This window comes from Eretmochelys imbricata, chromosome 6, assembly GCF_965152235.1.
Source record: "Eretmochelys imbricata isolate rEreImb1 chromosome 6, rEreImb1.hap1, whole genome shotgun sequence".
Lineage (NCBI taxonomy): Eukaryota > Metazoa > Chordata > Testudines > Cheloniidae > Eretmochelys > Eretmochelys imbricata.
Genome location: NC_135577.1, coordinates 103679924 through 103704780, shown reverse-complemented (window position 1 = coordinate 103704780; position 24857 = coordinate 103679924). Strand labels below are relative to the sequence as shown.

General features: G+C 44.0%; 1 protein-coding gene across 4 annotated transcripts in view; it reads left to right on the top strand.

The window, feature by feature from the left end:
• Positions 1–24857, top strand: part of ITPK1 (inositol-tetrakisphosphate 1-kinase) — a 243707-nt gene that overhangs the window by 136433 nt on the left and 82417 nt on the right. For 3 of the 4 annotated variants that reach the window (XM_077819302.1, XM_077819300.1, XM_077819301.1), the window contains 2 exons: positions 3626–3673; positions 10394–10511. In XM_077819302.1, coding sequence (XP_077675428.1) covers positions 3671–3673; positions 10394–10511 — 121 coding nt within the window. In that variant the 5' untranslated portion in view covers positions 3626–3670. The remainder of the gene's footprint in view (positions 1–3625; positions 3674–10393; positions 10512–24857) is intronic. The other variant, XM_077819299.1, reaches the window with a different exon arrangement.

Genomic DNA, 24857 nt, shown 5'->3' with positions numbered 1-24857 from the left:
CCAACTTTCTACCCACCTTATAGTGCATTCATCCAGCCCATACTTCTTTTCCAGACTTCTGTTCCTGCGGGAGCAGTTGCTTTCATCAGAAGTCCTCACTTCCAGTGGAACAGCAGTTTTGGGACATCCTTTAGGTGATAATGCCAGTGGCTTTCTCTGCTAATGGATGGGCAGGATAAAATGTATCCTTTCCTTACATCCAGCCCATCACTCTTCTGCACACTCTCAATCTCCAGCCTGTGCCCTAAAAGTTACACGGCCGCAAACTCTTTGAAAGGCAAAAGTGATCTTCTGTCTTTACTTTTGTGTAACACTGGAAAATAAGAGTTATTGAGGAATTGGAGGGAAACCACCAATCTGTAGTCTTGTAATTTTTTTTAAAAGTTGAGTTAAAAATAGTTTAAAATACTACACCTGCTTGTGAGTCCACTACCAACTTTTGTGGTTTTACAGACACTTTTTCCCATTTTCTCTCTGTCATAGTGTGAAAGACCACCCCTCCTCACACACACAGGTGAAATTAACTAAGGGCTCAATCTTGCAAACGCGTATGTGCATGAGTCTCTCACATGCATAAGTGTTTGCAGGATTAGGCACTGAGCACCAGATTTTTGAAAGTATTTAAGCATAGGCGCAGACCCCACCAATCAGCACCTCCCCTTCCCTCCCAGCGCCTACTGCCCATCGCAAAACAGCTGTTTCGCGCAGTCAGGAGGCACTGTGGGGTGGGGGGAGTGAGGGTGCAGCGTTCTCGGGGGAGGCCTGGGCGGAGCCGGGCCGGGGGGGAGCACCTGAAGTGCCTGAAGATGCAGATCCAATGAGAATTAGGTGCCTACATTTTTGAAAATATCAATAGGTTCTTAACTGCATCTTTAGGCAGGCACCTAATATCTTTTACAAATCTTGCCTTGTTTTGCTATTCTGGGAAAAACAGTGAAACTGATTACTCACAAGGTTGCTGTCCAATGCACAATGAACCAGAAAACCACAGAAGAATATATTTTTTCTTTCAGTTTCTAGTTATCTCAGATATTCCGTATAATCATAGTATGTTTAAAAAACAATTAGAATTTTAAGGTTGATCGTGTATCCTTAAAAAGCAAAAACAAAGTGTCTGGGTGAGTGTGAAGACTGAAGGAAGTACATCAGAGGAGGAGAGTCTGAGCACAAGGCAGGGAGCGAGGAAGTCCTGTTTTTTAGTCCTGAGTCTGCTGTTAACTTTTTCTGTGGCATTAGACAAGTTCCTAAGCATCTCTTTACATCCATTCCCCCTCTTGTAAAATGCTGATCTACTTCACAAAGGTGTATTGAAGAATAAAGCTTGTGAAAATGGGAAAACACAAAGTATTATTGCGGCCATGGTTAATGTATATGTAGTGTAGGGGGATTTTGTAAAAACCAAAAAGTTATCCAGATGAAGTAAATGGCTCATCCACCATCTCTTAGCATCTAACACCTGATATTTACAGGTATGGATGAGTCAATTCACTGTACCCCAGGTCTTTTAAATCAGAATTGTAGTGGCTAATCCTCCCCGTTACTTTTTCAGATAAGATGTCAAGAAGCCCCTAGCCTGTTTGTTCCCCCTCCTCCCACCCACACACATGAACCAGAATAAGCATTTCTTCCAGAGCCCTCTGATATAGAACTGGAAATAGTGGGTCTCTCTTTGAATACCAGTTTCCTTGTTGGGCTCCTGCCAGTGCCAAACTTGGTACAGAGCATAAGTAAATGCCAGGCCTGAAATCTAAACAAAGGAGGATCTGCTCAGAAGTTGTTTCTTCTTCTTTGTTTTTGTTTTGTCAAAGATGGAAGGAGAAAAACGTACATGTTATCTGGGTCAGGCTGAATTCCAGCCCAGAGCCCATTCAGAATATTGTCAGGAAACCTAAATCTCCTCAAAAAGAAAAGGAGTACTTGTGGCACCTTAGAGACTAACAAATATATTTGAGCATAAGCTTTCGTGAGCTACAGCTCACTTCATCGGATGCATTCAGTGGAAAATACAGTGGGGAGATTTATATACACAGAGAACATGAAACAATGGGTATTACCATACACACTGTAACAAGAGTGATCAGGTAAGGTGAGCTATTACCAGCAGGAGAGCGGGGGCGGGGAAAAAACCTTTTTGTAGTGATAATCAAGGTGGGCCATTTCCAGCAGTTGACAAGAATGTGTGAGGAACGGGGGTGGGGGTGGGGGTGGGAATAAACATGGAGAAATAGTTTTACTTTGTGTAATGACGCATCCACTCCCAGTCTTTATTCAAGCCTAAGCTAATTGTATCCAGTTTGCAAATTAATTCCAATTCAGCAGTCTCATTGGAGTCTGTTTCTGAAGTTTTTTTGTTGAAGAATTGCCACTTTTAGGTCTGTAATCGAGTGACCAAAGAGATTGAAGTGTTCACCGACTGGGTTTTGAATGTTATAATTCTTGACATCTGATTTGTGTCCATTTATTCTTTTACGTAGAGACTGTCCAGTTTGGCCAACATACATGGCAGAGGGGCATTTCGGGCACATGATGGCATATATCACATTGGTAGATGCGCAGGTGAACGAGCCTCTGATAGTGTGGCTGATGTGATTAGGCCCTATGATGGTGTCCCCTGAATAGATATGTGGACACAGTTGACAACGGGCTTTGTTGCAAGGATAGGTTCCTGGGTTAGTGTTTTTGTTGTGTGGTAAGTGGTTGCTGGCAAGTATTTGCTTCAGGTTGGGAGGCTGTCTGTAAGCAAGGACTGGCCTGTCTCCCAAGATCTGTGAGAGTGATGGGTCGTCCTTCAGGATAGGTTGTAGATCCTTGACGATGCGTTGGAGAGGTTTTAGTTGGGGGCTGAAGGTGATGGCTAGTGGTGTTCTGTTATTTTCTTTGTTGGGCCTGTCCTGTAGTAGGTAACTTCTGGGTATTCTTCTGGCTCTATCAATCTGTTTCTTCACTTCAGCAGGTGGGTATTGTAGTTGTAAGAACGCTTGATAGAGATCTTGTAGGTGTTTGTCTCTGTCTGAGGGGTTGGAGCAAATGCGGTTGTATCGTAGAGCTTGGCTGTAATCCAGATTGTTGCCTGGCCGCTAGTCTGAAGTTGGCAATAAATTTTTGGTAAAGCACAGAGAAGGAAAGTGCAAGTTGATTTTGTAGAAATGAATGTAGATGAGCTGAGGGGACCAGTTGGACTCCACAGATCCCAACAAATCAAAAGCTTGGGATCTGTCTTTGATAGTTCCTTTCCCATCTCCTCATCTGTTCCCTTTTTTGAAGCTCATATGTGTTAGTAATCTGTGCACTCCTGGCATTCTTCCACTCTCCTCACCTGGTAATGGTGAATAGATTTATTTGTATTTTTTTCAAAAGCAGGGGATCCAAAGCTCATGGCATGAGGACAGGGATGCTCCTTCAAACTCTAAGGACTTCCACTTTCATTGCATCATGTTTCAACCTCTTTAATGGATACTCCCTTGCTTCGATATATGGTATGCTTAAGTCCTGTTTACGTCAATAGGACATAAACACATCTGTAAGTGCTTTTGTGACTAAGGATGCTTCTTTAAATCATGACCATGATGATTCTTGTTAGGTAACAGGTCTTTTTTTGTTTTTTACTTTATTTACACAAACTCAGGACCATCAACTCACCTAAAGGCTTGTCTACACGTACATTTAGACTATGGTAAGTTGGGATGTGAACTTCTTCTATGTTAGCCTGCTGAGATCTAACTGTCCGTGTGTACCCTGCTAACGTGCGCTAACAGTTCGTTAGAGCGCTTTGATCAGACTGGCTCAGACCGCCTCAAGGAACTGGTAACATGCATCATCAAGGTGTAAACAGACAGTTAAACTGCAACAAGTTAGTGCAGGGTAGATTCACACCCCAGTTTGTCACAGTCTAATTGGGTGTGTAGACAAGCCCTTGGTTAAACGAAGCATTCCCTCTTGCAATCTGTGATCAGAGCTCTGTGCCTTCACGTGTCTGAGAGCCTCGTGTGGTGCCGCATCTGGGCGGAGAGAAAAAACATCGCTGGAAGGTATTGTTGAATTCTTCTGAAGATGCCAAGGCAGATAAGCTTTGATAGGAGGAGAAGAAGGGCAGAGCCAAGGTTGTGATAGCTAAAAATGTTCCAAATAAAGAAGGTAAATAGATGGGAGATTCTGTTGTACTACTTTGAGGTGCTTTTTGACCAATAGGCAAAATGTTAGGTTTAAATAGTAAGATTACTGGAGCCAAACTCATTTTTTCTAAACAAATTTATTTGGCTCGGTCCCAAAGTCCTTACTTAAGCAAAACTCCCATTGTCTTCAGGATTGAGCCTGTTGACACCAAACCAGATTGCAAACAATTGCAGTGTGGCCCTAAGGGTACGCATGGTCCAATATGGTTATTTTTATTAACTCATGTGAAACTCTTCTAGTGGCTGCCTTTGGGCTCATGAAAGGCTCCGCAGTCTGCTTTAGCAGACATAAAATGCTGAGGATGGTTGCCTTTGGGACAAGCTTTTTGCTGTTGCAGTAAAATTGCTTTAAAATAACATCTTGCTGGCATGGAGTCCTGGTGTTCACTTCAAATTGTACTCCATTGAAGAGCTCCTTCTGACGCCTCGACTCTGCCAGTCTGGACAGCTGGTTCTCAGATCTCTGGAGCAGGGATCTCAAACACGCGGGGTTATTTTCTGCAGCCCGCCAGCTCCCTGTGGCGCCCCCACCCCCGTTCCCGGCCAATGGGAGCTTCGAGGGAGGTACCTGGAAGAGCGGCCAGGGCAGCACACAGACCTCTGTGCCCCCCCAGGTCCCAGCCGCTTCCCAAAGCGGTGCGGGGGCAGGGCAGGCAGACAGGGAGCTGGACCCGCCCCCCGAACCTCTCCTGCAACCGACCCCTCTGCCCTGAGCCCGCTGCTGCACCCCACATCCCTCCTGCACCCCAACCCCCTGCCCCGAGCCCTCTGCTGCACCCCGCACACCACCTGCACCCCAACCCCCTGCCCTGAGCCGCCTGCCGTACCCTGCTCCCCTCCTGCATCCCCTGGGGGCAGAGAGGGGGCGGAGTTGGGGTGGGGATTTCAGGGAAGGGGTTAGAATGGGGTTTCGGAAGGGGGGGCAGGGGTGGGGCCTCACAGAAAGGGTGGGGTGGGGGCGGGGCCGGGTCAGCGCGGGGTGGTGGTCAGTGGTGCGGCCCTCGGGCCAGTGTACTAGTCCTCTTGTGGCCCTCGTGGTCATTTGAATTTGAGACCCGTGCTCATGTCAGGTGAGGTGGTTGGCGGGAGGAGGACCTTTCTGATTAGACCCTCTTTGTTTAGCCTGCATCCTGGCTTTATTTTAAAATCTAACTCCTCTGGTTTTGATAGGAAATTAACTATCCTTGAGCCTCGTGTTGTTGTCAAGGGAAAATGAGCATTCAGAGGTGCATTTGCCACAATACTTTCCCTCTTGCTAGTATCGGAAGATGACTGGTATGTCTTTGCTTTTCTTACACATACTCACTCCTGTCCCTCTATATTTTATCCATCAGAGATGCAGAGTTGCTGATGCTTCGGCTAGAGAATATCATTTCACAGTGCAACGGGAGTGTGCATGGTGCTTGTCAGGTGGTAGAAAAATAACAAGGTCTCTGCTCTGTGGAGCTTACAGCTTGAAGGTATATCTACACTGCAATTAGACACCCATGGCTGGCCCATGTCAGCTGAGTTGGACTTGGGCTGCGGGACTGTTTAATTGCGGTGTAGATGTTCGGGCTCAGGCTGGAGCCTGGGCTCTAGGACCCTGGGCTCTAGGACCCTGCAAGGTGGAAATGTCCCAGAGCCTGAAAGTCTACAGTGCAATTAAACAGCCCCCCAGCCTGAGCCCTGTGAGCCTGAGTCAGCTGGCATGGGCCAGCCACAGGTTTTTAATTTCAGTGCAGACAAACCTGGAGGGTCAAATCCATTCACAGTGAAGTCAATGGGAGTTTTCCAATGACTCAAAGCTCCAGAAATGATGCGTGCACCGCAGAATCCTGGCAGAATATGGTAAAAAGGGCAGTAGGAAAGGGAAATGGGCATGGAAAGGGTTGATGGCAGCAGTGGGTGACACATGGGAGTTCAGGGAAGATAGAAAAGCAAAGGTAGTGGGGTAGCATTGTACATCCAATGATAAAGTAGACTAAAGAAATCAGAAGTGATAGCATGTGTCAAACAGAATCAGTTTGGGTCAAAATCACTGAGAATGGATTCTAACAGAGGTTCTATTGGAGTAGTGTGAGGGGATTGCGATATACCTCCAGGGTCAGATTTGGATATAGACAGAGATCTATGTAATATTATTAGAGAGATACATACTACCAAGATTTGTCGTTATAGGAGACTTTAAATTCCCAGATACAGATTGGAGAACAAATGCTACTAGGGAGGACTCAGTTATTCCTGTGTGTGATAGCCAACAGATTTCTTCATGAAAAGGTCACTGTACCGACAAGAGGTGATGCTGTTTTAGACTTGATATTGGTAAGTAGTGAGAACATTATAGAAGAGCTGGTTATGGAAAATAGCCTTGGATTGTGAGTGATCACAAGCTGATTTATTTTAAAGTAAATGGAAGGATAGACTCATAGAACTGGAAGGGACCTCGAGAGGTCATCTAGTCCTGTTCCCTGCACTCAAGGCAGAACTAAGTATTAATCAACAACAGGTCAGTGACTAAGCTTTTAAAGTTCAAATGGCAAGACTGAGAAATGAAGAGAACTAGTCAACTGAACTGGAGATCTCAGGGACTTTAAATGTGTAGGAGTTTTGGAATTTCTTTAAGTCAAAGGTACAAAAACTGTCTGAAATTTGTATCCAAGGGAAAAAACTTGTAGGGAAGGGTTCCAGGCCTAACTGGATGAAGAAACACCTCAAAAAGGAATTAGGAGTACGCAGAAAGCCTATGAGGAATGGAAAAAGGGGTTGATCAGCGAAGAAAGCTATGTCTTGGTGGTCAAAAAGTGCAGGCATAAAATGAGAATTGTCAAAAGTCAAGACTGAATTTTGCAAAGGAAATTTAAAACAAATAGCAAAAGGTTCTTTAGCCATATAAACCAAAAGAGAACAAGAGAAAAAACAGGGCTGCTGTGCAGTGAGGATGGGGTAGAGATTAAGGATAATGTAGGTATGGCCAAAAACTAAATGAAGAGTTTGCCTTAATTTTCAAAAAAGGATGATGATGTACAACATGGGGACTAAGGCGGGATATCTAATGAAATGAGTGTATAGAAATAGAAATGACTACAGTTGAGGTGGAAGCAAAACTCAGAGTTTAATGTACTCAAGACGGGACAACTGGATAATCTCCAGCCCAGAATACTGAAAGAGCTGACTTGTGAAATCGCAAGTCTGGTAGCAAGGATTTTTAATAAATCTATCAAATCAGAGGTAGCATTGTGTGACTGGAGAATAGCTAATGATGTACCTATTTTTAAGAAAGGGGGGCAAAAAAATGATCCAGGCAACTACAGACATGTTAATCTGACCTTAAAAGTATGTAAGACTTTAAAACAAGTGTTTGAAGGAAAGAATAATTAGACATGGAAGTAAACAGAAAACGGGATAAAATGCAACATGGATTTACTAAAGGTAGATAAGGCCAGCGTAACTTGATATCTGTCTTTGATAAGATAACGGATTCAGTTTTCTTGTCTAAAGCTAAAAAAGTCAATCTGGACTTAGTAAAGCATTTGACATGGTACCACATGGGAAATTATTAGTTAAATTAGAGAACTGCTCCGTGTCTCCCTCTTGGGCAGTGCTGCTCTGGAATTCAGCAGAGAGAGAAAAGTTGTTGTTTTGGGGGGTGGAGGAGCTGAAGGGGGGTTATTAAGGTAAAATAGTTTGTGTTGCCTTAAAATGTTTCTCACAATGTTTTAAATAAATCTGTATGCTTGTGTGTGAACATAATGGCACATACAGCCAGCCAACAAGTGATGGTAAAATATTGTACAGTGCCATGCACATGTCTCAGAGCGATTTGTATGGTATTTCTAAGAGACATATTAAATATGTAAGAAGTGTGTGGTGTCACATAGCAAGTGCCAAGGGGCTGTGAAGGAAATCCATTTGCGTGATCCGAGCAATGTGACGGGGCTGCTAACCCAGCACTGGCTCCTCTTTACATCTCAAGAATAATCCCTCTGCAGCAAGCAGTGAATTAAATGCATTCATTCTTCAGCAAGCAAAGACTTGTTGGTGTCGAACAAATAACTCACTCTCATCCGCTTAGAATTAGGAGTAAAGTCATAGTGTTGGGATCAGATGTCTCCATTCCTTTCATTGTATCAGTAGCCAGTGAAGTGTGTCTCCCAGTGCTGCCTTCATAGAATCATGGAATATCAGGGTTGGAAGGGACCTCAGGAGGTCATCTAGCCCAACCCCCTGTTCAAAGCAGGACCAATCCCCAGTTTTTCCCCAGATCCCTAAATGGCCCCGTCAAGGATTGAACTCCAGAACCCTGGGTTTAGCAGACCAATGCTCAAACCACTGAGCTATCCCTCTCCGTCAGGAGCCTTGTGGTACTCCTGAGCATAATTTGGAGTATGATTTTTTTTCTTTGAAGAATATCCTCTTTAGGTACTTAATTAAACCAGTTATTAATGGAAACGTTTACCATGCACCCACGTAAATAGATGTGAAGAAATGAATGGAGATTAATGGAGGCTGATTAGGAAATTTCATTAAAGAATAAAGACAGATTTTAGCTTAGAATTACTTATCCGACTCTGAACGGGATGAGAGGGAGACACTCTCATTAATCACGTTGACTTTATGGAACCAGTGTGGGCGGGCGCAGGTGCATGTATACAAGAGGCCATATGTGGGCATGAAAGAGAGATACCTTGAGCATCTCAGATCACAGTAGACGTTGGCAAGAGCTAGTGGGGTATATATAAAATTTCCCCTAGTAAAGCGGCAGCGGTCATGATGTCAGAAATGGGAATGTGGTGCTTGGAGTTTTTCACTACAAAAAACAACGCATGGCAGGGAGTCTCAGAGCCAGGACCAGCTCTAGGCATCAGCAGAGCAAGCACGTGCTTGGGGTGGCACATTTCCGGGGTGGCATTCCCGCCAGCCTTTTTTTCGGGGCCGTTGCGCTCTTGGAGCTGCGCCACTTAGACGGGGCGAGGGCGCCGCGCCCCCGGCCGCAGCGGGAAGAGGAAGCCCCAGCCCCGGGATGCTGAGCTGCCAGGGCCCAGCCGCTACCTGGGGAGGGGAGGGCGAGTCCTGCCGGGGAGCCGGGGCTGCACTGCCTCATCTGCGCACTGGCTGCTGCTCTGCCTTGTGCCACCCCTTATCTCGGGGCTTCTCTGCGCGGCTGGGCGGGGGAGGGGGGAAAGCCCCTGCAGGCGCTGGGAGAAGGTGACATCACTCCCTCCGCTTCCAGCCATGCCTGCGAGCCCCAGCCCCACCTGAGCTTGGGGCAGCAAAAACCTTAGAGCTGGCCTTGCTCAGAGCATAGGTCCGCTGACGCAGGCTCACGCTGCTGGGCTAAAAATAGCAGTGTAGGTGTTCCAACTTGGGGTGGAGCCTGGGCTTTGAGACCCGGCGAGGAGGGAGGGTCTCAGAACCCGGGCTCCAGCTCAAGCCCAAACGCTAAAATGTTATTTTTAGCCCTTTGGCGAGAGCTGGAGTCAGTCAACCCAGGCTCTGAGACTCGCTGCTGCGGGTCATCTTTTGCAGTACCCCTAATATGAAGTTCACTGGGGGAGTTGCTGTGTTCTTGGAGCTAGCGGGCAGGGGAGCATTTGCTTAGGAACGTGGCAAGATGGATACATAGTGCTGTTGCTTTGCAAACTGCATTGTGGTTCAATGAAGTAACATCATCCCTGGCCCTGCCACCTTTTTTCAGTCCTTATCATCTAGCTCCTCACTTGGCAGTCAGCACAGGTAGGGGACAGTCATACTAATGTAAAAGAATGCAGATGTAGTTCTGATCTGCACTCCGGAGTGGACTGATGCCCACAGGCTGTTTAAGCTCATTCAGTGTAATTACAAGGTTGACCCCAATAGCACTGTGTCCTCTTTCTCCTAATAGTTCCTGCCAGTACCGCTCTCTGCTGCTATTGTGACTCTTCGCCACTGGCTCTTCTCTGAACTGATATGGCTGCAGAGCAGTTTGCAGGGCTGATGAGTCCACAATTGAATGTCAGTGTCTTAAACGCTGTCTGGCATGATATTTATATTCAGCAGGATTCCAGTGTACAATGCTAGTGACGAGAAAGTCTAGACATGCCCTGCAATTATATTTACGAAGTGCCAGCTTCATTCGGAGGAGTTGTTGTAGATTGATTGGATCCTTAACCTTATCTTCCTCTTTATTTCCCCATGCTTTGGTGCTTTTTATGCTGTCCATCAAATCTAACAGTAGCCTTTGCTCCATGTTTGTTCTGCAGGAGTATATTGATGCTCACCCTGAAACCATCATCCTGGACCCCCTTCCTGCTATCCGTACGCTGCTGGACCGATCCAAGTCTTATGAGCTTATTCGGCGAATAGAGGCCTACATGCAAGGTAGGCCAGTGACTTTTTATTTCAGAAAAGCATGTTCCTTACATTGTGAGTGTGACCGGGGTCCTAGTGGGGAACCAGCTGTGGTCACTCAATTAGGGTGAACTGCAAAGAATGGGGCAGACAATCCCCAAAAAGCTGGTGGATATTCCAATACTTAGATTTACCAAGCCAGCATAAAACAGCTGCTTTATTACCTCTCTGGTTACTCAAGTCCAAACAACACAGTTCCCTTAAAGTGATCCAGCCTCAGGCCTACATCCAGGTACGTAAGTCAAATATGATGATTTCTGAAAATCTTATTTCATCATATAAAAGAAAAGGTTCTACCAATCCCAAAGGATCAGACACATTACCTCCCAGGTTATTGAATATTCCAGATCTTACCCAAATACACACTACAGCCAATTCTTATTAACTAAACTAAAATATATTAAAAAATAAAAGAGAGTATAGTTAAAAGATCAATATACATACAGACATGATTCAGTTCATTTAGGTGCAGATTCATAGCAGAGATGGTGAGCTTTGTAGCTGCCAAGAGTTCTTTTAGAAATAGTTCATAGGTTATAGTCCAATGTCCAAATATCATACTCGGGGCGTACCAGCATAACTGGAACCTCAGTCTTGAAACTCAAACTTCCCCTGATGAAGCCTAAGCAGATCTGAGACGACCAAATCAAGACCCAAGGATCTTTTATACAATTTCATGTCTTTTGACAAGTTGGAGTTCAAAAGGTCATTAGCATGACTTTGAAGGAGGTCCATCACTAGTACTTAGCTATAGAGTTAACATAAGGCAATTTGTTTGTTTCTCCACCATTCTCAAATTATTTGCTATATGTTTCAAAGAGAGATGAATACAGAGATATCCCATGTTTACAATTCATTTAAATGCTAGGATGTTCTTTTGACCTCTGAATTATCAGAAACAGCATGGACAGGCACTGATTACATTGTCGACCCTACTCATACCTATGTAAATACACAAGAACACAAACATTATCTCCCCACATGTCTTTTGAGGGTTATTTATTTTACAGGATGTTTAACCCTTTCTAGCCATGTGTCACAGTGGGTTTGTAGCAGAAGGAACAGCTGGTTCCTGGAGTTAGGTATGTGAGTGTTAATAATGGGCAGAGGCAGACACAGTCCTTCATAGCAGAATTGTACTCCAGAATCTAGGCTTTTGTTTTTGAAAGCATGAGAATAGGGGTTTGATCTAAGTTAAACAAGGTGTGTGTTTGATGGGGAGCATATTTATTACTCTGAGCAGCAGCAGAAATGTTCTTTTCATGCACACTGGTAAATTGAAATTATCGTACAATCTATCTGCTTGTCACGGAAATACTAAAGCCTACAGTTAGCTCTTGAGCCAACTCCTGTGTGTTAGGATTAAGTTAAGAGTAGCCTCTCCTTTTGAGTGCTGTAGAAGTAGCTGTTCCAAGAGCCAGTTGTTTATGGTGTTGAAAAGTTGCTTCTGTAAACTGTTCCAGTGTGACATTTGACTGGTTAATGTTTGCGTCGTTCTATTGCTATCCCAATTCTCAGATCGGAAACTTACCCTATTGGTATCTTTTGTATTTTTATGATTTTGGGATTTATATTCATACAGGTTGTATCCACTTTGTCTGGCCATCATCAGCATGGTCTCTGAAATCGTCCCAAGTTTGTAAAAATAGAAATATGAATTACAGTCTCCAACACACTCTCTTCTTTTCCAGGCTGTTGGAGAAATGCTTAATTAGTTTTTGTGTGTGTGTGTTGTTTTGTTTTGTTTTGTTCTGAAAGTGGGAAGAGGTAGTATTTTTATCTCTTGTGGGAATGAACAGCAGAACTGGGAGGAAAATGGGATCCTTTGTTCACAAACACATTGACCCATTTTTCAGTCAAAATTTGAAATTTTGAAGAAAATTTTCATTTAAATGTTGATTTTTTTTAAAAATGACTGACTGGCCCTGGTTGACAGTTTGATCTTTTCAGTGGAACGTAGCTGCCACATGTGGGCAGTGCCCCTTCCTTCCGTCTCTGACTCTTCCTTAGTTTATCTCATGCATGGCTTTGAATATCGTGACTGGGACCTTTATCTGCACTGTCTATTGAGTGGGGTCCCAGCACTGAGAGCTGAGCACCAGCGGTGATATGGTCGTGGTGGCCTTTGCTTAGCAGATGGGCTGCTGCATTTTGTTCTAAGAGGAGCATTTTTAGGGCATGTAGCTTTATTTCTGGGTGTAATTACTTGCAATAATTGAGTCAGGGAGCCACAAATTTGTGGATCACTTATGATCTGTATCCGAGAGACATTTTTTTTTCCTCCTCTTTAATCGGGTTGTCTAATCTGTATTCCCTCACTATTCTCTTCTGTTGTCTATTGTGCTGTGCCCTAGGGTTTAGAAAGTTTAAGGCAAGCGTGATACAGCTGCAAATAACATGGAGATTTTAACAGTTACATCAACTGCATTTGGGTTCTTCAAAATAGAAATCAATTGCAAGAAGATTGTCCTACTATTGAGCTGCAGCTAGGTATTGCCACAGTTAGAGATGTCCAGTTGCATCCTGAGGTAGCTGTGTGATGTACACAGTATTGGGCTGCATCGCGTCCCCAGAAGTGGAAGTAAAAGGAAATGTAAAGAATTGAACATCCATGAAGGTAGAAAGGTCATTGTTTTTACGGAAGCCCACGAGCTATAGAATTTGTGTACTAGTTATATACCAGTGTTTTAACTATAGATAATAATTCCTTTCATGCATGAATTGCTGTGCTCCCTTTTAGTGTAACTAAAAGTGAAATACAGTGTTTGCCCCTTCAGTTTGCAATTCATTTCAACTCTCCAGACATTTAGGGAGTTTGATAACCTAAATGGTGCCATTGCTCAGTTAACAGGCTTTATTCTTGTTCTGGGTTTATTTTTTCTCAACACATACTCTGTCCCTCACCACTCTGATGTGTGTCTAACATAAGATGAACATGTTGTGCTTTGTTGATTCCCAAATAAACCCTCTTTAGGTATGCTATTGCTTCTGCCTGGCTCAGTAAACACATTCTTGATGTATTATATGGTTCTGTAAAAGTAGTTTACGTTGCTGGGTCACTTTGCTCTGCAACCGAGGGTCAAAATTTTCAAAAGTGATGTAATTTTGGGTGTCCAACTTGAGACACCGTATAGGGGCCTGATGTTTTCAAGTAGTGGGTGTTCAGCACTTGCTGAAAATCAGGTCTCTTAAAGTATCTCAAGTTGGGCACCCAAAATCAAAAGTCACTTGTACCGTGTCTAACAAAAGATATTTAAGTTGAACTGTTTGATTGATTAACTCCTGGTCCCTGGTTGAAAAGATTTCTATCTATCTAAGATACTTTTTTGACCTTCATTACCATAGTAGATCAGCGCTCCACAATCTTTAATGTGTTTATTCTTCCCTGTCTCACAGATGTGTTGTAAGTACTGTTATCTCCATTTTTTAGATGGGGAACTTAGCCATAAAGAGATGAAGTAAATTGCCCAAGATCACACAGGAGGCTTGTGGCAGAATAGAGAATAGAACCGGGTCTCCCTAGTCCCAAGCTAATACTCTAACCACTGGAACATCTTTCCTTGTTGAGACCCTAAAATTCCTATTTTACTTGATGTACTAGCAGGTAATTAATGATTTAACCTGCTGGATGAAGTATAGAGATTGATCGGATTCCAGTTTCAACAGGAAATGTTTCTCTCTGAAGCAGGAAACATTTCTAATAATTCTCGTTACTATGAGATGTTTTTTTATTAGAAATAGGTCACAGGCTGAGCTCTTTCCTGTTCCTTTTTTGTTTTCACCGTGCAAACACTGAATGATTCACTCATTTTGAAACCCTCATTTCTACCTTTTTCAAAGTCCTTTAAAAATAAAAGTTTGCATTCCCCACATGTGTTCAATGTAGCCAGCAGATCACTGTGAAATAAATCACTGAAAAGTTCTGCTGGTTTAGCAGTTCAGTTCTCTCAGCAGTTGCATTGCTGTGGTTTTTTACTTATCAGTGAAGGATTACTTCTTGGTGAAAATATGAGCTTGCTGGGAGTTTCTCCCCATGATAGCAATGTTTGGGGAAACTAGCCGCATGTTTTAATGAAAAATGCATTTTCAGCAGGGTTTCTGTGTGATCTAAGCTGCGTCTGCTCTTTCAGTTGTTGACCTAATGAAAAATACCTTTGGATTCATGGAGGCATATTGAGAAGCTCTGACCTTCACAGCATCGGACTTTCAAGACTTAACCATAACAAAAAAGAAAGTTAAGATGTTAACAAATATTTGTAGTGATTTGCTGCTCTTGCGATTAGACTTAGCAATCAGAATGTCTTCATTATATTGTAGTTTTCCTTTCAAGGGATGCTTCTTTTAAAGGCTAAAAATCATATTTGGGAAAAAAAATCCTTACCTGTGTTCCAATAATACCTTAGGTTATTAAAACTGAAGGAATTTTTAAAAGGACAAAAACATGCCATTCTCTGTTTATGCTGTTTTACTTTTTTCCATTTTGCTTAGGGTTGACAATGGAAATGTACTAGTCAGTTTCACTTTTAGTTTCTCTTGGGCAATGTTTGGGTTACAAATAGTACAGGACATGTGGTGTTGTTCCTTTAAACGGTTTCCATATGATTTAGAAAAAAAATAAAAATTCTTATTGACCTTTAGGTTTTTCTCATCATTTGTTTTTGGAAAAATTAAATTTGGGGTGAATTTGTCCTGATGATGGTCCTTTGATTGAGTTCACACGAGAAGAAAACTGGTTCTTAAGTACGTCTTTGAAGTACAGGAGCTGCTGCCTGAGGATACTGTAAACAATATAAAACCATTTAATTGTAACATTTCCATCCTAATATGTAATTGAAATATTTAAATGCTGTTGTTTTTGTGTTATAAGATGCTGCTGCTTTGAGTGCTGCTTTCTGCATGTTTAGGAAGATTAGGAAATTATACTGCGCACCATTAGTTTTTCCCCACTAAAACTTTTTAAACCGGATCTTCCTTTGACTCAGTTAAAGGAATCCCTGTTGCACAGTCACGTTTCGTGTATGGCCAAAAGAGAGAGGGGCAGTGTGATCAAACAGATCTGATACTAGACAGAGGCTCAGGAAGCCTGGATTCTCTACAGCAGCAGTTCTCAAACTTCAGCAACCCCAGGACCACCCATTTTGATTTAAAATCTTTTGGGACCCCCAAATTCCCCACTCAGCCCCAGGCCCCACTCCCACTCCACTCCACTCCTTCCCCTAAGGCCCAACTTCTGCCCCCACTCCGCCCCTCCCCACATGTGCCCCACTCCCACTCCTTCCCCTCCCTCCCAGTGCCTCCTGCACACCAGGGAACAGCTGTTCTGAGGCATGCAGAGGGTGCTTGGGGGTTGGGGAAGGAGTTGGTCAGCGGGGCCAGCAGCCCTGGACATAATTCTGCCCTCTCCCCCAAGTACGCCCCATCCCCGCTCCTCTCCCTCCCTCCCTCCCAGCGTCTCCTGCACGCCACTGAACAGGTGTTCCCCGGTGTGCAGGAGACGCTGGGAGGGAGGGGGAGGTGTTGATCAGTGGAGTTTGGGAAATGCTGCTCTACAGCGCTCTGGTTCTGGGACCATCACAAATTACTTTATCGCTTGGTGTTTTTGTCTGCCGGTATGTTCTGTTTATTATTATGGCTTTGTCTAAGCTGGAAGACTTCTGCTGGCGTAGCTATGTGTTATGAAATGTGATGTTTACTGACATAGTTGTGCCAGAGAGAGCCTCTACTAGTACACACAGTAGCTTGGGGGAGCTGAAGCGAGTTATACTGGCTAAAATGCAGCTTTGCCAGTATAGCTGTATCCCTGCTAACAGCGCTTTGCCGATACAGCTATACTGGTATAACCTAGCATAGACATAGCCTATGTTACGGATGTTAGATGGGGTGGGATCTGAGTTACTACAGAGAATTCTTTCCTGGTATCTGGCTGGTGAATCTTGCCCACATGCTCAGGGTTCAGCTGATCACCATATTTGGGGTCGGGAAGGAATTTTCCTCCAGGGCAAATTGGAAGAGGCCCTGGGGGGTTTTCACCTTCTTCTGCAGCATGGGGCACGGGTCACTTGCTGGAGGATTCTCTGCACCTTGAAGTCTTTAAACCATGATTTGAGGACTTCAGTAGCTCAGACATAGGTGAGAGGTTTATTGCAGGAGTGGGTGGGTGAGATTCGGTGGCCTGCGTTTGCAGGAGGTCAGACTAGATGATCATAATGGTCCCGTCTGACCTTAATGTCTATGAGTCTGTGTTTGTTTGTGTGTGTGTGTGTGTGTGTGTGTGTGTGTATGTACACTGCCTGGCACAATGGGGCTCTGAGCTCAGTTAGGGTTTGTAGGTGTTGCTGTAATACAACTAATAGACCAGTTTGCTGAAGGGAAGACGAGGTTGGACAACAAGTCCAGTGTTTTCAAAAGTGGGTGCCTAAAATTGGATATCTAAATAGTTGGCCTGATTTATTTATTTTATTTTTTTATTTATTTCTGTGCTGAGCACCTACACCTCTGGGGCTGTGTGCATTCAGCACTTCTGAAAAGCAGGCCAGCTATTTTAAGTCCCTAAATACGTGTGCCATTTTGGCATGCAATCTAGTTCAGTGAGTGGCTGTTTCACACTTGCCCTGCAACATTGGGATGCCTCACAGTGCTTTGCTGTTGTAACTTGCACCTGGGTCACTCACAAACAGCATTCAGGTCATATTCCAAGTGTCTGTGTATAGCTGCAGCCGGCAAGCACACTCCAGTCACACTCTGGCTTACGCCAGTCTGGGTTATCATATGCAGGGTGACCCCAACACACTCCCAGTCCTGGATTTTTCCCCCAAAACATGCATTCTGCACAGTCCAGCCCTTTCCTGGTCAGTCCAGATATATTACATCCATGGCCCCTCTAAGTGGTCAATATGCAACAATTGATCACTTTAAATGGAATTACCCATGGAGTTCACAACATTGGATTAGTTTTGATTGAAGAATAAAACAAGGGTTGTTTTTTTAACTACAAAGAGATGTGTATACAAGTAGTGAGGCATTAAAGTCAGAAATGGTTACAAGAAAAATAAAGATACAATGCTTCCTAGTACTAAATTTAAAAAATTAACTTGGTTCAAGGTGAAATCTTTTCCACAGGTCCCCAGTGTCATTGCTGACCAAGTTTCAGGTCAGAATCTGCTCCCAAAATCCACAGGCTGTTTTTCTTTTGTCATCTTAGGTGGAAAAGAGAGATGGTTAGGGAACGATAACTTGGGGTGTTTTTGCCCCTCACTTTTATAGTTCAATCACCCTTTGAAATGCACTTTCCTGAGAGTTCTTTCCAGCTGAGAGCAAGGAGACTTGAAGTCTGGTAGGGAAGAGGTGTTATGCTATTTGGTTTTCAGCTCTGTTTGCGAAGATGCAGATCTGTTTGTCTCTTCCCTTCTCCTTCCATGCCAAAGAATGGCCACTTGATAGATGATAGTCCATCAGCTTTGATAACACCTGGCTGGGAGTGTGAACTTGTCCTTTGTCTTTGAGAAACAGGTTTACCAGCTTCCTAGACTCGTCTGGTAAGCACAATTGTCATGATTTCAGCTTATGTTCTTAACTTCACATATATTGTTGAAATACATTTCACCATGGTATTATTGACCAGCACGTTATTAATTTTCAAATGATGCCTTACAAGGCATGTTTTGTACAAAGATTATTACAGTAGTGTGTAGGATGTGAATACAGGGCTGCATTCCCTCACAATATGGATTTAGATGCACCTACCGTTAAAAATTTTGTCCATTCTATTACATGTCCTATTTTTCTTTTGTGCTTTTGGACACCAGGTGTTAGAGCATTAAAATCTGAGTCACTGAGTGCATCCACTGTTTCTTCCAAGTGCATGTGACAAAGTGTCTCTTACCTCATGAGTTGGTCCAAATGGCTGTTACTTACCACTGTCTTTTAGTCTATTTATTATATATTCCCAGCAGCGGTCAGCTTTGTCCTAGCTCTGCACCTGGGAGCTGGCAGTCTCTTTCAAGCAGTAATGTGACTCTAGCACAGCAATTCTCAAACTTTAGCAACCCGAGGATCCTCATTTTGATTTAAAATTTTTTGGGACCCCCAATTCCCCCGCTCAACCCCCAGTCCCGCCCCCACCCCACCTCTTCCCACCCCCCACTCCACCCTTGTCCCTCTTCTTCCCCGCCTCTCTCCGCCCCCTCCATCCCAGCACCTCCTGCATGCCAGGGAACAGCTGTTCCGCAGCATGCAGGAGGCACTGGGAAGGAGTTGAGGAGGAGGAGTTTATCAGCAGGGCCCGTGGACCCCCCTCGAGAGACCTCCGTTTGAGAAACGCTGCTCTAGTAGATAGTGAGGAAAAGGAGGGAGGTGCCACAATGGTGATAGGGACTTCACCATTCTCCTTTCACTTCATTGTGCCAGAGAGTGTCATTGGTAGAATGCTCCAAATTACTGAGGGGCAGGAGGGGCAGGTATCCCAAGGTCAGTCTTGAACTCCGGTCTCCTCCATTACACTTATGCATGAGCTATTTTATTTATGGTTATAACAAAAATCTTTATTTCCAGTGTGAAGAAGTTATCTAAGTCTCAGAATTCTTAGAGAAAAAATTAACATATTCCTCCCAAAGCTTCCTTTGGTTTCAGCTGCCAGCCACAAACTGAAGAGCATTCTGGGCACTGGCATGCAAAGGAGCGAGCAGGCTTCTAAGGTCACAGCTGCTGTTCCCCACATAACCACAGGTAGCTTTCAGACAAGAGTAGGGTTCAGCTAGGTAGCTGTTTTGCCCTACCAGCACCTACATGGCCAGTGGTGCTTCTGAAGCTGGCAGTACAGTAACAGTCCACATCCAGTAAAGGTCTGGAGCCTAAAAATGGGAAAGGCCTTCTACAATTTTGTCTCCTAAATTTCTCAGACTAGAAATCAGTGAACCGTCAACCAATCCTGCTCCTGTCTCCCTGCAGTATTGATGGTGGCTGAGCTCTGAGAATAAACTGTAAGGTTTGGATGTTGCTTTTGGATGCACGAAGGTTTTCTTTTTAATCTGTATGCCTTGCTAGCCAAATGCGTAGAAATCTTTTCCGACTGTCAACCTCCTTCAGTTGGCAGCAGGTTATGGATATGGTGATTTGAATCAATGAGTTCAGTTCACTAACTACAGATTATACTTCCTTTAATAAATCAGTTAGTTTTAAATGCAAGGCATGTTTTGATAAACTTCTTTTCTTATGTATCCAGGATGGTTAAGGTAGTTTTTATTGAGCTAATTAAAATGCTGTTTTATGCATTTTTAATTTAATTTTAATTTCCATTTAAGAAATGCATCTTTCACAATTTTCTAACAGAATAAAAAATGTAAAAATTAAGACTCTGAATTAACGTAAATTAAGCTATATAATTGCTTAAATGAATGTGTATAGCTGTAATGTATCTTCCTGCTTAAAGAAAAGACCAAATGTAGTGTAAGATCTATATTTAGTTTCAAATTAACATGTTTTAATGCTTGCCAGTCAGTGAAAATCAACCTTTCTTTAGCAAAATAACTAAAAGGTACCAACGTAGAACAAGATTAAAATCAGTGAGTTAAATCCAGATTTCCTGCTTGCTGATTTAAAGCATGATTCAAACCAGTGATTTAAATCAATCCATTCTGCAGGGCAATGTTGCCACATTTACTTCCAAGTATCCGATAAATGTGTTCTCTGCCCTGTGTGCTCAGCAGTGCTGAGGGCCACAGAGAGCTCTGAGTATAACAGCAATGCCTATATATATAGAGCTAATGTGCTCAATGCTTTTTTTGCCTCTGTCTTCACTAACAAGGACAGCTCCCAAACTGCTGCGCTGGGCATCACAACATGGGGAATAGACGGCCAGCCCTCTGTGGAGAAAGAGGTGGTTAGGGACTATTTAGAAAAGCTGGACGTGCACAAGTCCATGGGGCCGGACGAGTTGCATCCGAGAGTGCTAAAGGAATTGGCGGCTGTGATTGCAGAGCCATTGGCCATTATCTTTGAAAACTCGTGGCGAACCGGGGAAGTCCCAGATGACTGGAAAAAGGCTAATAGTAAAAGCAGTAGTGCCAATCTTTAAAAAAGGGAAGAAGGAGGATCCTGGGAACTACAGGCCAGTCAGCCTCACCTCAGTCCCCGGAAAAATCATGGAGCAGGTCCTCAAGGAATCAATCCTGAAGCACTTACATGAGAGGAAAGTGATCAGGAACAGTCAGCATGGATTCACCAAGGGAAGGTCATGCCTGACTAATCTAATCGCCTTCTATGATGAGATAGCTGGTTCTGTGGATGAAGGGAAAGCAGTGGATGTATTGTTTCTTGACTTTAGCAAAGCTTTTGACACAGTCTCCCACAGTATTCTTGTCAGCAAGTTAAAGAAGTATGGGCTGGATGAATGCACTATAAGATGGTAGAAAGTTGGCTAGATTGTCGGGCTCAACGGGTAGTGATCAATGGCTCCATGTCTAGTTGGCAGCCGGTGTCAAGTGGAGTGCCCCAGGGGTCGGTCCTGGGGCCGGTTTTGTTCAATATCTTCATAAATGATCTGGAGGATGGTGTGGATTGCACTCTCAGCAAATTTGCGGATGATACTAAACTGGGAGGAGTGGTAGATACGCTGGAGGGCAGGGATAGGATACAGAGGGACCTAGACATATTGGAGGATTGGGCCAAAAGAAATCTGATGAGGTTCAATAAGGATAAGTGCAGGGTCCTGCACTTAGGACGGAAGAACCCAATGCACAGCTACAGACTAGGGACCGAATGGCTAGGCAGCAGTTCTGCGGAAAAGGACCTGGGGTGACAGTGGATGAGAAGCTGGATATGAGTCAACAGTGTGCCCTTGTTGCCAAGAAGGCCAATGGCATTTTGGGATGTATAAGTAGGGGCATCGCCAGCAGATCGAGGGACGTGATCGTCCCCCTCTATTCGACATTGGTGAGGCCTCATCTGGAGTACTGTGTCCAGTTTTGGGCCCCAGACTACAAGAAGGATGTGGATAAATTGGAGAGAGTCCAGCGAAGGGCAACAAAAATGATTAGGGATCTGGAACACATGACTTATGAGGAGAGGCTGAGGGAACTGGGATTGTTTAGTCTGCAGAAGAGAAGATTGAGGGGGGATTTGATAGCTGCTTTCAACTACCTGAGAGGTGGTTCCAAAGAGAATGGTTCTAGACTATTCTTAGTGGTAGAAGAGGACAAGACAAGGAGTAATGGTCTCAAGTTGCAGTGGGGGAGGTTTAGGTTGGATATTAGGAAAAACTTTTTCACTAGGAGGGTGGTGAAACACTGGAATGCGTTACCTAGGGAGGTGGTAGAATCTCCTCCTTAGAAGTTTTTAAGGTCAGGCTTGAGAAAGCCCTGGCTGGGATGATTTAATTGGGGATTGGTCCTGCTTTGAGCAGGGGGTTGGACTAGATGACCTCCTGAGGTCCCTTCCAACCCTGATATTCTATGATTCTATAGGCTTGTTGTCTCTGCAGGGCTAAAGAAGGTTGTCCGGTAGGATTGCGTCCTGGTTTGAAATCTGCTTATGAAGGATCTGGGATATTGGAAGAGGGCAGATGTTGCTGGAGCATCCACCTCCTCAGAGACCTTGCCAGGAAAATGGAGAGGCTGGATGCTATGCAAGATCGTCCGTCTCATGCATAGGCCTCTTCAAAATTGGCTGAACTACTTCGGTTTATAGGGTAGCTGCTGAAAAAGAATGGGTGAGGGGCAGTTTCACAGATGATGGGTCAGATGTTCATCAAGGCTTCTGTGGCTTACGCCTGGGTGACTGAACAAAACCTTCAGGAAGGTCAATGATTTTGTCATCCTTCCTGGGTTGGGTTGGGTTGGTTTCTTTTGTCCCAGCAAGATCCTTTTCGATATAATTTAGACATTCTAATATCCCTAAACAGAAGTCACCAATAAAATGGTGTATTTTGACATTATCTGAGATACCACAGTTGTTGCCTACTCTCAGGGTAGGGGAGAACTGCAGTGCCTTGGAAACCCTTTGTAGCAGTGACAGAAATGTTGGGGGGGGGGTATTTTTTTTTTTTTTTTTTTGAAAACGGAGAAATTGTAAGTACATGTGGATGCTCGCACACGCGCAGCTGTGTAGAGATTGCCCTTCTCTGTACTTCTGTCCGCCTACAGCTCAGGTCAGGCTACTTTATTTGTGTGATGGAAACAAAACATAGCCCGTGCAGGATGTGGTTTAACTAAATGAAAGTGGCAAGATAGTGCATGAAGAAAAAGAATAGCAGTACTTGATGTGCAAAACGTACTCCCTTTGAGCATGTTTCAGGGTGTATTGATTCGAAGCAAAAAGGTGCAAAGCTTTTGTGTGAAGCATTGTGTGTTAACAAATGACAACTTTTACCCCATTTTAAAAAAATTAAGAACTATTGTAGAACTAATAGGACACATGCTAAATATCACTGTTCAGTCACATTGTTCGGGTGGTATCCAGCCTTTTCTAATCTACTAGACATTTTTCCACATATAAAAAAAGAGTGGTTAGAGGAAAACCAGCTGGCAATTTTTATTTGGATATTCAGAAAAGTCCCTCAAAGGGCTTGGCTACACTTGCAAGTTAGAGCACATTAAATCAGCCCCGCGGGCGCCCTAACTCCTGAGGTGTCCACGCTGGCAAGGCACTTAGAGCGCCTGGACCCTGCAGCTGGAGCACTCCTGGTAATCCACCTCCACAAGAAGCATAGAGCTTGCTGCACCCTGGCTGAAATGCCCAGGTGTCAGTGTGGACGACGTGTTGCATTACAGCGCTGTGATTGGCCTCCGGAAACATCCTATAATCCCCTGAAGTCAAGTGACCACTCTTGTCATTGTTTTCAACTCGGCTGCAGGCATGTGGATATCCCCTTTCAAAACTCCATTTCTGACAGCCAGCATGCTTCTCTGCTCCAGGACAAAGCAAACCGTTACTGTGGAATGCTGCTGCTGCCAAGGCAGTCACTTGTGTTTGTGTGTGTGTGTGTGTGTGTGTGTGAGAGAGAGAGAGAGAGAGAGGCAGGGGGAGGGTGGTCTGCTGCTGTCTGAACTTACAAGACAGTATGCTAACACACACTCTGCCCCCCAAAATGCACTGTCTCTTCCCTCCACATACACACTCCACACACCCCCTTTTGAAAAGCAGGCTGCAGCCACTTGCACACACTGGGGTAGCTACCACAATGCACGGCTCTCTGTGGCGTTGCAAGAGCTGCTAATGTGGTCGCCCCACTGTGCTTGCAACTGACAGCGTGAGCACACGGCAGTGCTTTCCCTGCTGTGGCCTCCGAAGGCTGGTTTCACTCCCGGCGCTCTACATCTGCAAGTGTAGCCAAGCTCAAAGAGGCTGTTAATTAAACTAAGGAGACTGGGAGTGAGAGGCACTTCCTCTGACATATCTGGTACTGGCTGCTGTTGAAGGCAGAATACTGGGCTGGATGGACCACTGGTCTCATTTGGTATAATTCCTGTGTTCTTAGTACTCTTCCCATAAAATAATAATGCTTAAAGCTGTAAGGAAGATTTAGGTAGCCAGAATACGATTACTTGTATCAGATTTAAAGTATACCCAGGACTCCACAGCTGACACCTTTTTGCTTTGAGAAGTGTCATGGGATTTGTTTTTAATTTTACTAATTTATTATTAGCAAACTGTAAGTTAAAGGGAAATGCCAAATACAGTCTGTAACAGCATCAAAGCTAGAAAACCTGAAAGCCATTTGATCTCTTCCATAATGCACCAGTTTGATTGTTTTCAGAGTAACAGCCGTGTTAGTCTGTATTCGCAAAAAGAAAAGGAGTACTTGTGGCACCTTAGAGACTAACCAATTTATTTGAGCATGAGCTTTCGTGAGCTACAGCTCATGTATCTGATGAAGTGAGCTGTAGCTCACGAAAGCTCATGCTCAAATAAATTGGTTAGTCTCTAAGGTGCCACAAGTACTCCTTTTCAGTTTGATTGTGTGCTTATAACTATTTTTTCTTTTTAACAGCCTTACTTGGGGCTAATGAGTTGAATAAAACATGAAATATATGCAAGAAAGCAAGGCTTTGTGGAGGGCCAGGACTGTCGCCCTTTGGATGGGTATTAATAATGTGGGGCGGGGTCCTATGCTGCTTGTTGTTCTCAAGTGAGCTTGAGCTTGAGTTTGAGTTTTAGTTTTAGTTCTGTTAGAGGGATCAGACCCAGGTCATGCTACTTCATTGTTTTAGACAGGGCTTTACTTGGAACTTCTGGACACTGGAGTGACTTTTTAAACTCACTTTAATTTCCTCTCTAACAGCCTGGCAGCATCATGATGAAGACATGCTAGCCTCACCACAA